The 12,705-nt window shown below is 37.2% G+C and overlaps 1 protein-coding gene across 1 annotated transcript in view; it reads left to right on the top strand.

Moving 5' to 3' along the window:
* Window positions 1–12,705, top strand: part of LOC116732480 (Fc receptor-like protein 5) — a 126,088-nt gene that overhangs the window by 89,963 nt on the left and 23,420 nt on the right. Inside the window, exons 9-12 of the mRNA XM_032582695.1 lie at window positions 8,788–9,042; window positions 9,710–9,982; window positions 10,751–11,014; window positions 11,689–11,961. Coding sequence (XP_032438586.1) covers window positions 8,788–9,042; window positions 9,710–9,982; window positions 10,751–11,014; window positions 11,689–11,961 — 1,065 coding nt within the window. The remainder of the gene's footprint in view (window positions 1–8,787; window positions 9,043–9,709; window positions 9,983–10,750; window positions 11,015–11,688; window positions 11,962–12,705) is intronic.

Genomic DNA, 12,705 nt, shown 5'->3' with positions numbered 1-12,705 from the left:
TTTCAATCATTGTTTATGTCCTCATTTATTGCGTCTGGACTTTTCTGGTGTAGAATTACGATGCATGTTTTTTTATTAATGACATAAAAGTCGGATTAAATGCAACATGACCGTTTAGACTGCAGGCACTTAGAAAACATTCAGATTACGGGTGAAATGGAGGGAATTGGGCCATTCAGATCGCGGTGAAAAAGGTCGCAAAGGGCAAAAAAAGAAGTGAATTTGCCTGCTGTGTGAACACAGCCGAATTGTTTTTCAGTCAGGTGTGACGTCATCACACCTGATGTAGTAGAGATGATATATAACTGGAGTCTCCTGCGAGATATAATCTTTGAAGTGTTCTCTTCAGCATCAGTTTGGTACAAAGACGTCTGAAATCACCTACTGGCCTCAGAACACGCAGATGTATGTTTTCATAATGAGTGAAATGATCGTGCATCAAGAGGAAGTGAATGTTACCAACAAGACTTCTGAAGCTCAGTCATCTCTGTGTCTTTTTTTTAATCCACAGCTTCTCTATTTTCTTTCGGCACAAAATTGAGGAAATGAAACACTTGAAGCTAAATGTGTTCAATCATTTAGCTTAGTTTTAGTTCTGTTTTCTGGCAATACATTAATCTGGCAGCAATTACAATAATTTATTCTAAGGCTGTATAAAGACGTTGCTTTAGAAATATCTTATGCTTGGTTCATTTCATTTTTAACTTCTTTCAAGCCGTGTTGAGTTGAGCAAAAAGACTCTGGCAACGTTTCACACTCTTTTTTATACCCGTTATTTACTTCTTCACAGCAGAGCTGCTATGTGGATGTGATAAAGACGACAGTTCTTAGAAAAATGCTTCTGCATGCTTAATAAGGAACTTGTATGTTTGCACATGAACAAGTTTCCACAGTTCGAAAGAGAAATATTTTGCTCCACAAGCCTTGAATGAATACTATATTCGTTCTGCCTGACATTTGTTTATTCTTCTGCAATTTCCAGAGCCAGAGTGTTAAAATCAAAGACGTTAATTAGAAATTGTTACAACTGGATATTGATCCTAATCACAGGATCAATATGAAGCCCTCGATCCAGTAGGAGCAATTTCAGTTTTGTCCTTGCTGTGGAAAACGCTCCAGAAAACAACTGGAATGTTTTCAACAGTTTTTTTGCCCGCTATGACCTTTAACCCCAAAGGCTTCATTTAACAAAAGCAACAGATTACAAGTTTTTTGGTGGTTCTGCAAGGACTTCTTCAAAATATTCCCACTTGTGGTTTGTTGTTAGACTCTCTGTTGCCTGGTGATTCTCACCACTGACCTCATGTTGGTCATAGTGGGTCAGCTCCAGTCCTCAAAGGCCGGAGTCCTGCCAGGTTTAGATAACTCTCTGGTCCAAATGATCTATAAAACTCTTTAGCATGTCAAAGCCATGCACAGGCCTGCTGACGAGGCTTTATTTCAGGGGTGCCCAAAGTCGGTCCTGGAGGGCCGGCATCCTGCATGTTTTAGTTAGAAACAACCTTTTGAGCAAGTCAATGTTCTTCTTAGGCCTTCTAACGAGACACCATTGGATCCAGCTGCGTTAAGCCAGGGAGAGAACTAAATCATGCCCGATACCGGACCCTGAGGACCAACTTTGGACACCCCTGGTGTGCCATTTACAGGTCTGGTGGAGAATCTTTTTTTTGATATTTTCAGTGTTTCCGTGTGGGTATTTTGAAAAAAAGTTACCATGTGGGCGGGGCCATAGTCACTGTTTTCAGTTGTACAGAATCAGATCTGGAAGCATCTGCAATTATCCAGATGTTTTGCAGTCACTTGGAGCCCAGTAATCACATCGCCGACGCTGAGTTCACATTTTCAATTAACATCCTCAACAAACCAAAAGGCATAAAATATTACAGCAATCTCTTTCCCTTTCGTCCTCACATGCTTTCCTCGCCGTTTAACACGTTAAATTTAAAATAAATACCATTACCAAATATTTCCATATAGAACATTATGTCATTGTTGTAAATTTAAATGGTGCATTAACTTTGTTCTGCTCATGTTTTCAGCTTAATAACCCAGTTGGTGGTTTCCTGTGCTTTGGACGTCAAAACCAAATTTCCACCACAACATCAGAACATCCGCTGTGAATCTACTCAAACGGTAAATGACGTTTGTTTCAATGTTATATATATATATCAAATGTACTTTTTAGAGCCTAGTGTAACATTAAATAGCTGAAAAATGCAACATTTCATATAAATAAATAAATGTCAGTTAATAACTATGACAACAGAACAAAACTTTGAAACCTCATTAGACTAAACCTCTAAGTGGTTTAGTCTTTGTTAAAGACTAAACAGTGGAAAGAGTTTTTGTTAAAAGACATTTGTATTAAAATAATGTCTGTGCAGGTGGCCCGTCCCTTAAAGAGCAAAAGTATATTCTACTGTTGCTGCTGTGGACAGGAAGTCTGAATCTAACACTTCACTGTGGTCAAAGCTGCTCCTGCATACTTTCTGAACGCTGAGTAAAAGGGAAGGAAACAGACACATTACAGAATGACAGTTTTTAGTGCCTTAAATGCAACTTCTCTTTTTGTTTTTAGTACTTTAGCGAGAGCAAAGTGCAGCTGCACCAATTAGCTGTGCAGCAGGTCTGGAAGTGAACATGGGGGAAACTTTACTCTGCAGACTGGGCTTCTTTTGTAAGTAAATGACTGGATTTCAGTTCATTGTTTTGATACAATTATTGTACAGGGTGGGGAAAGCAGCTCGTTGCTATTTTAGACGATCTTTCTTATAATTGTGAAGTTAGTCGAGAACAAACTGTGAAACATTTCAAAATCGTAAGAAGACTTGAAAATGATCAAATCTTGTTCGTGTCACATTTCGGTCGGTCGCCTGGATGATTTGTTGCAGCAGCAGAGAAACTGCAGAGATCAAATCAGTTGAACAAAAGCTGGTTTTTGGTGTCGACCTTCTTATTGCAGTCGTATTCAATAAATTAAAATAGCTCTGTATTGATATATTGATATAATGAGGATTGTTTGTCAGAGCCTACCTTTCAAAAATAACATTTAGGCAGGTATTGAATGTCCTTTTCATGTTGCCCACATTTCTCTAATTAGTTATTTCATTGGTCTATGTCAGGGGTCGGCAACCCAACATGTTGAAAGAGCCATTTTGGACAAAAAACAAATCTGTCTGGAGCTAAAAGCCTTTTATAAGGTTTATAATGAAGGCAAAACAAGCTTTAAGTGTTTATATTAGCTATATTAGCCTAATATCAAAAATGACTAAGTGTTTACATAATTGGCATTCATGATGTTGCTGAAAATGTTTATTTTCCCTGCAGTGCGTCCTGGACGGAATGAGCATCACGTGACTCTGTTGTACGATGATGCTTTAAGTTTACCTTCCGTTACAATATTAATGTTTTGTGTTTTTAATTTTTTTTCCTCTTGGAACTCGGAAAATTTGCTCCAAAATGCAGTTTGCATAACGACGATCTCTCTTTGTAAATAATCACAGTAAAGTGTGTGATAGAAAAAAAAAACAACAAAATGGAAGGTGCATAACTTGCCCCTTATCTGGGCAACAAACGTGGTGCAATAAAACGCAACCTGCAGCTAGAAAATAAAACAGCATTTTGAACAAGTTAAATTATATAAAATTAAATTAATACAGTTTAAGTTTGATTTTTGTGCAAATGCCAAGCAAGTCATTGCAATGGTAAAACATGGCAGCATCATCTTCTCTATTGACACGCAACCATCCTCGGACCTGAGCAACAAAACACAATAATATCGCTACGTGTCATTCTAAATACATACTGACAAAAATCACTAATCAATTTATAAAAACAACCACTTTGTTACTAAATATGTGTCTATGGCAGGATTCTGTTCTTGCGTGTTTAGTATAACTTCTGTTTACGGACATCACTGGACGGTTTCTCAACATCGAGCGTAAGATGCAACTTTAATCTTGATAGATAGATAGATAGATAAATCTTTATTGTCATTGTCACAAGAACAACGAAATTTAAAAAGTGCCATCAGTCAGTGCATATGCTTAAAAACAAAAAAATAACTGTCTCACAATTCACACACAATGTAAGAAATAACAAATATCTGGTAAAAAAAAAAAAAAAAAAACCCTCATAAATAAGAACAGCCACATTCTCACATACATCATTCATGATGATTAATGGTTGTTTTTGATTGCATTTAGTTTTGTTATTGCTATCGGGTAGAAACTGTCTCTGAGACAGTTGGTTCTTGTTCTGGTTGCTCTGTATCTTCTGCCTGAAGGCAGCAGTGTGAACAGAGAATGTCCGGGGTGAGAAGTGTCCTTTGTGATGTGTTGTGCTTTTCTTAGACAGCGGTCGCTGTGCAGGTCCTCCAGTGAGGGGAGAGGGCAGCCAATGATTTTTTGGGCTGTATTCACAGCCCTTTGGAGAGCTTTCCTTTGAGCCGTAGTGCTGCTGTTATACCATATACAGATACAGTAGGTCAGTATGCTCTCTATGGAGCACTTGTAGAAGGACACCAGCAGCTTCTCCTTGATGTTGTTCCTCCTGAGAACCCTCAGGAAGTACAGTCTTTGCTGGGCCTTTTTTATCAGCTCGAAGGTGTTCATGTTCCATGTGAGGCCCTGCTCAATGTGGACCCCTAGGAAACGGAAATCAGCTACCCTCTCCACACATTTTCCCCCAATGGTTAGTGGTGTAATGTCCGTTTTTATTTCTCCTGCAATCTATTATGAGTTCTTTTGTCTTTGAGTTGTTGAGGAGCAGATTGTTCTCCCTGCACCACTGCAACAGCTGCTCCACCTCACCCCTGTAGGCGGACTCGTCGCCTCCTGAGATGAGCCCCACCACTGTGGTGTCATCAGCAAACTTGATGATGGTGTTGCTGTGGTGGGCAGAGGTGCAGTCGTATGTGTACAGAGTGTGTGCAGCAGCTAATGTAACATACCTTCCCTGGAAATGTCTTAACACATTAGACATTTCAGACTATAAGCCGCTACTTTGTCCCCACGCTTTGAACCATGCGGCTTATAGCCCAGTGCAGCTTATGTATGTACGTACGTTTCCAGTTATTTAAAAAAAAAATTGTAGGTGAGGCTTATAGTAAGGTGCGCTCTATAGTCCGGAAAGTACGGTACTCTTTCTGTTATTTGACAACTTCTCGCTACAGAGCAAACATCCAGGTAATCCTTCCGCATTGGCAATGAATGCAAATGATTCGGTCCAAGAATTGTAGAATCTCTCCTCGGTTATTTTCCTCGTTTCCTCTTTGCTCTCCATGATCCACCTCACACCCATCAGGTTGTTTACAACAGCCACCTGCCTCGCGCCCCGCCCAGCTGGAAGAAACACCACAGGCTGTGACGCAAATCTTTGTTTATGGAAATGTTTAAATTTAATATTCTACACATTTTTATAACATTGGAAAACGTTAAGAATGATTGTGTCGTGTTTGTCCTCTTACAGAAACCAAATTAAAACTAAAAATATATTTCCCACTCCCATCTTTTTAAAATTTCAAACATTTTTTGAAAAAGCTCCAGAGAGCCATTAGGGCGGCGTTAAAGAGCCGCGGGTTGCCGACCCATATGATCTATGTAATATTCTAATTATAAATGTCATACTTTCATCAGCTGTGAGTGGAAAATCATCAAGATCAAGATTTTTTTATGTTTGTAGGCAAATGTTTCATGTCACCTGAAAAAAAAGATTTTTATAATGATCAATTCTTGTTCATTGCAGTGTTGTGGTCCCTCTGCTGTGGATATCCTGAAGGTAAGAAACATGTTCTTTATGTTATCATGAATCATGGTAACAATACATATGTCAGGAAAAACATAAATCTGACTTTTGTTTTCAGTCCTGTGCAAGTTTACACAGAACATGAACCAGTTCTAAATTCGGTGAGCAGAAGTTAAGATTGTATTTATCTTTTTCCATGATAGATAAATAGATTCTATCATGGAGATAGAATGTATTTATTCTATATATAGAATAAATACATTCACATATTCATCTATGATGTCATGACCAGAACATTTTACAACCTGGCATTTGGCAACTTATTTACTCTTGTGTATTTCTCTCCGGGTTTCGTATTAATTTGGACAAGTTTCAATCAGAGAGCCTTTATTCACATATTTTACTGCTTTAGCTGCAGGGTGAGAGGTAGGACATCAAATTAAGCTCAGTGATTTAATTGCTGTCACCATCTTAATCATTTTGGTTCATAAAGCCCTCAATGATATCATACTGATTTTTAGCCATACTTCCATGTATGTTTTAAGAAAACAGTCACAAACTTAATTTCTCCACTTTCTTCAGGTTTATCTGACTCACACTGATACAGAGTTGAAACTGGTTGATAAAGTCTGAAGAATCTGCAAAGGCTGAAGTGTCAAGACTGCACTGTTCAGTTGAGAGCAGAAGTTAACAAACTGAATAAAAAGACACATAGACATTTTTTCCTCATTGTCTCAAGTTAAATCAGATCAAACTTCTCTTGTTTTAGGTTAGCTAGAATTAAGTTGCTTCTATTTGTTAATGCCAGAAAATGTGGGTTAGTGGTTGGTTCTTCAGAACCATCATGACTTTTGACCAGCCAATACAAACTCTCCAATGACAAATGAATTGAGGATTATTCCAGCTATCAGTGGAGATTACAGCTGCAGAGCTGAAAGAGACGATAATACAACAGAATATAGCGAAGCCTTCAGACTGACAGTGTCAAATGAGTTAGAATACAAATCTACACAACTTAAACAAGAAAACTGAACCAGAACCAGGTCATGTTCTGATGGTTTTTGCTTAAATCCAACAGCAGATGAACCCAGAGTCAAACTGACAGCAGACAGAACAATCATACCAGCAGGGGGCAGCATAACACTGAGCTGCTCTGTGGACGAATCTGATGACTGGAAGTTTGACTGGTTCAGAAATGAGCAACAATATTCTGTAGATCAGTTCAGAGGAAACAGTGAACCAAACAGCTTAATTCTTATAGATTCATAATCTAAGAGAATTAAGCATTTTCCCTTTTTTGCTCAATACAATTTGCCGTCTTCTAATTGAATTTTATTCATTTTAGTGTCTGGGCCGACTGTGAACCAGCATCCCAGCTGGCCTGTCGTATTCAGAGGAGAGACGGTCACTCTGAGATGTGAGATTCAGGATGATGAAGGAACTCAGTGGACGTATGAATGGAGTCCAAGCAACAGAAAATCTCCAACATCCAATGAATACAGGATCAACAGAGTCTCTCAGTCTGACAGTGGGAGCTACAGGTGTAAGGCTAGTAAAGGCGATCAGAGATCAGGCTGGAGCTCTGAATTTAAACTGACAGTGAACTGTAAGTCTGACAGAAACATCCTCATTCACACAATCCTAGAACACCAGACAACATTTTTGGATTCAAAACTCCTCACATCTGCTTTAGTTCTCATGTTAAATGGTAAATCAGAAATAATTTGTAACAGTTTTAGGCTATTTTATCTTAGCCTGGCCATTGACTTCCTACGCAGTTAATCTCAGTTCTAATCTCTCTTCAGTGCTCTGTCTGGGCTTTCTCCCATTGACTTGGATTATCTCCAGTAGAATTTCTACTGGGCCAATCAGTGAACAGAAGAAGTTCTGAACGATGATGTCGATTTTCTGCGTTGTTTTAGAAATGTACTCTGTCTGTAGTTTTAGCAATGGAAGCAGAGGAAGTGAAGGAAACCGTTCAGTCGGTTCTAGTCACGCTTCCAAATACTGGTTCTTGAAAGAATAGTTCTTAAACTTTTTTTTTAATCAGGTAAATTGATTGGGAACAAATTCTATATTTCAACAATAACTTGGCCAGGAAGCGTTAAACATCAAACAGCATAAGTGACTCAGAAGTTAAAGTTTGATTGATCTGAACAGTTTGTTTCCTCAAACAAGCCACTTTCTAAAGGTTGTCTTGTTTCTGTTTCAACCAGCAAATGAACCCAAAGCCTCAATAAAAGCAAGTGCTAACATCATACCAGCAGGGGGCAGTGTAACACTGAGCTGCTTTATGGACATCGGTGTTGGCTGGAAGTTTGACTGGTTCAGACTGGAGTCCAAGTCTTCTACAGCTCAGCCCATCAGAACCAATGAATCGGATGGAGTCCTCTTCATCTCAGAGGAAGGAGAGTACAGCTGCAGAGGAGGAAGAGGAGATCCAGTTTTCTATACTGAAACCAGCAGAGAGGTCACTATTCAGAAAACAGGTAAACTTGTCTTTACTGTGAAATGAAACATCATTAATGCTTCTTTGTTCATCAGTGGTGTTAAAAACATTATGACTCCAGTGTGATGATCATCATCTGTAACTCCATCTAATGACGCCTGAAAGCAGAAAATTTGCTCCTGTTCATGTTGTCAGATATTTAAGCCAGACTATGAATTTCTATGTTGATATTAATGTAGGAGGATTTACTGCAGCAACGTTTGTCTGTTTGATGGAGAAACTGTCACAAATGTGATTATGTAATGAATACAGTCCAACATTCTGGCTGTATGCCAGTAATTTATAGGAATTGCATGTTATATGTCTAATACTGCTATGTTTTGCTTTATCGTTCTCTACCAGTGATCATTTTATTTTGTCATGTAAGCTAAGTTTTCTGGCATTTAGCAAATGGAAATAATTTTGTTAATTGTATCTAAATTAAAAACCAGAGAAGTTTGGTCTGATTTGATTTCAGACGTTGGTAAATAATGTGTTTGTGTCTCTTTATTTGGTGAATGGAAATATCTGCTCTCTGTTTCTTATGTGATCAGTTCCCATTACACCAACTGTGATCCAACAACCCAATTGGGCCCAGATCTACAGAGGAGAGAGAGTCACTCTGAGATGTGAGATCCAGGATGATGGAGGAACTCAGTGGACGTATGAATGGAAACCAAACAATATAAACTCTCCAACATCCAGTGAATTCATGATCACTGCTGATAGCAGAGGAGATTATAAATGCAGAGGAAGAAGAGACAGTTTCACCTTCACAAAGTGGGGAGTCATCACATTAACAATGTTCTGTGAGTTCACCATGTATAAATTATGTTTACAGGATTTTACTAGCAAATATCAATATTTAATGAAATATTTCTATCGATGTGTAAGTATGTTTATACTTTCATGCATATCAATAAGTAATACTAAGTAACTCTGTAATTTACTGTTAAGCAACAACTTTAATTCTTTAATCATAAATTTAATGTTGTACTAAGCAATAATCAACATTTTAAGATGGTTAAATGTGTTAAAAATAGCTTTGTTTTTCCTGAAGTAAGTCATCTTCTATGATTTATCGTGTATTGAATAATCAATGAGGATTTTTGTGAATCGGGTATCGAGGCTTGTGGTGCAGAAACGGGCGGTGACGTTTTCAGCTTCTCAATCGGGCCGTATCCCGTGATCCAGAAACCGGCCCGTTAGTTTGCTTGTGAATTGAAATGCATTGCTGTTTCCTCCGTCATAATTTCTTGTTTTAAGACTGTAATGCATATGATGGCAATTTTTTTGAGTTTCCTTTTTGCAACGAACATATTTTCCCTTTGTCTGGCAATATTGTAATCTTTCCTAATAAGCATTGCACATGTTAATAATAAATTATCACAAAAAGCAAAACAGAGAAACCACCAAGCAGAGAATGGTCACTAACATTATTTTCCTTTGTTTTTTTTTTTTATTTTAAAACCGCAGCAGATGAACCCAGAGCCAAACTGACAGCAGACAGAACAATCATACCAGCAGGGGGCAGCATAACACTGAGCTGCTCTGTGGACGAATCTGATGACTGGAAGTTTGACTGGTTCAGAAATGATCAACAATATTCTGCAGATCAGTTCAGATCAATCAATGAACTGTACAGAGTCATCTATGTCACAGAGGAAGGAGAGTACAGCTGCAGAGGAGGAAGAGGAGATACAGTTTTTAAAACTGCATTTAGTGGTAAAGTCTCTGTTCTGAGAACTGGTAAGTTTAATTCTTAATTCTGTAATAAAATAAAAATCTCTCTTTAAATCTAGAATTTGGGTATCAGTTGTGTTTTAGTAGCCATAATGTTTGAACCATAGTAAAACAGTAATTACAAGACTTTACCTCTATTTCATGATGCCTTAAAATAAAATATTGATTCTGTTAATGTGAAGAAATTGAAAAGGCAATTATTTTTAATTGATACATTTGGAGTTTTCATTCATCTTCGATTTCATGCTTAGCTAAAACCTTTTTGCTGCATTTGTCCAAATTTTGATTTGTTGCATTTTGAAGCCGTTTAGGGTTCAAATGTTCCTCTTACTGTTACTTGACTTTTATGTAGCAGTGTAACACCTTAAGTGAAGTATTTGTTTATTAGAGTTATTTTCTATTAAAATGCAGGAAAAGATATACTCATTTCTAATGTTTACATATTTTCTGTTGTTTTGTCCTCTAAAGTAAAGGTTTTGAAAGAAATATTCAGTCAGCTGTCAAAAATTACAATTGCTGTTTTTGAGTTAGAGAATACAATTGACATGTTTGTTAAAACTAAAAAATATTCCATAGAGTTTATGAGTTCAGAAATTGAAACTGTTTCTTTAAAATTGTACTTTTGATTTATTAAATATTCAGCCAGAAAATGTTTGCTTAAGTAACAAAGCAAACATTGTTGACGTACGTATCATACATGGGAACAGCAGTGTTAATCCAAATAATATTTCTGTCAGTGTTTTAGATGAAAATTGTTTTGTTTTTGTTGAATAGTTTCCAAGCCGACTGTGATCCTACAACCCAATCGGCCTGTTGTATATAGAGGAGAGAAAGTCACTCTGAGATGTGAGATCCAGGAAGGAGGAAGAACTGAGTGGACGTATGAATGGAAAAGAAACAATGGAAACGCTGAAATAAGTTCCAATGCATACAGGACCATTACAGTCTATAAATATCACAGTGGAGAGTACAGCTGTATGGCTAGAGGAGATCATGAGCTAACAGAATGGAGCGATGCCGTCACACTGACAGTGAGACGTGAGTCTGATTTAGAAGATTTATATTGTTTGGATTTAATATAAAATCATGATTTTCTGTTATTTCTGACTACAAGCAAAATAAAAGCATGGGAGATAAATAAAAACAGCTACATGTTACTGAAGTAAATATTACAAAGTAACTCTGCAATTTACTGTTAAGCCACAACTTTAATTCTTTAATCATAAATTTAATGTACTAAACAATACTCAACATTTTAAGATGGTTAAGTGTGTTAAAAATAGCTTTATTTTTCCTGAAGTAAGTCATCTTATATGATTTATCGTGTATCGACTAATCAATGAGGATTTTTGTGAATCGGGTATCGAGGCTTGTGGTGCAGAAACGGGCGGTGACGTTTGAAGCCTCGCAATCGGGCCGTATCACGTGATCCAGAAACCAGCCCGTTAGTTTGCTTGTGAATTGAAATGCATTGCTGTTTCCTCTGTCATATTTTCTTGTTTTAAGACTGTATTGCATATGTTAGCAATTTTTTTGAGTTTCCTTTTTGCAACGGACGTATTTTCCCCTTGTCTGGCAATAATGTAATCTTTCCTAATAAGCATTGTACATGTTAATAATAAATTATCACAAAAAGCAAAACAGAGAAATAACCAAGCAAAGAATGGTCACTAATATGATTTTCCTTTGTTTTTTTTATTTAAAAACCGCAGCAGATGAACCCAGAGCCAAACTGACCGCAGACAGAACAATCATACCAGCAGGGGGCAGCATAACACTGAGCTGCTCTTTGGACGAATCTGATGACTGGAAGTTTGACTGGTTCAGAAATGATCAACAATATTCTGTAGCTCGGTTCAGAGGAACCAGTGATCCAAACAGAGTCATCAGTGTCTCAGATGAAGGTGTTTACAGCTGCAGAGGAGGAAGAGGAGATCCAGTTTTTCAAACGGAAAACAGCAACCAAGTCTTCGTTCAGAAAACTGGTGAGTTTGTTCTTTTTCTGTAATAAAATAACAATCTTGCTATAAATTTAACATTTGTTTATCAGTTGCTTTTTATTTGGAAGCCAAAGTGCAATCCCAATGATAACAACAAGCATCAGTAAAACAATATTTATATGACTGTAACTCCATTTGATGATGCCTGAAATAAAATGTTTCTGTTCAAGTTATAAATTTTAATTGATACATTTTGAGTTTTCTTTCATCTTCAGTATCTTCAATTTCACGTTTAAACCCTTTTTGCTGCATCTTTCTATTTATAATACTGAAGGTTTGATCAATTTGATTTTGAAGTCATTTAGAGTTCATATGCTCGTCTTTGTTACTGGATCTTAATCCAGATGTACTTTAGCTAAGATGTGTAACATCTTAGAATTAGTGTATTAGTGCAATTAAAAAAATACACTAATATGGTTATTTTAATTACAAATGTGTTTGTTTAAGCTACTCTATTTATCCCATGATGAGGACTCTACTATTGGGTTATTCTTGTGTTTATTTATTTCTACACTAAGTTCTCACTAAAACCAGGAAGATAGAGCACATAACACCAGTTTTAAAGTCCCTCCACTGGCTCCCTGTAGCTCAAAGAATAGACTTTAAAATACTGTTGATAGTTTATAAATCACTGAACGGCTCAGCACCACAATACATCAAAGATCTGCTGTTGTTGTATCAACCTTCCAGACCTCTCAGGTCTTCTGGTTCTGGTTCTGCTCTGCATCC

This window comes from Xiphophorus hellerii, chromosome 14 (assembly GCF_003331165.1).
Source record: "Xiphophorus hellerii strain 12219 chromosome 14, Xiphophorus_hellerii-4.1, whole genome shotgun sequence".
NCBI classification, from domain to species: domain Eukaryota; kingdom Metazoa; phylum Chordata; class Actinopteri; order Cyprinodontiformes; family Poeciliidae; genus Xiphophorus; species Xiphophorus hellerii.
Note: the sequence above shows the minus strand (reverse complement) of the source record. Positions and strands in the feature narration are given on the sequence as shown.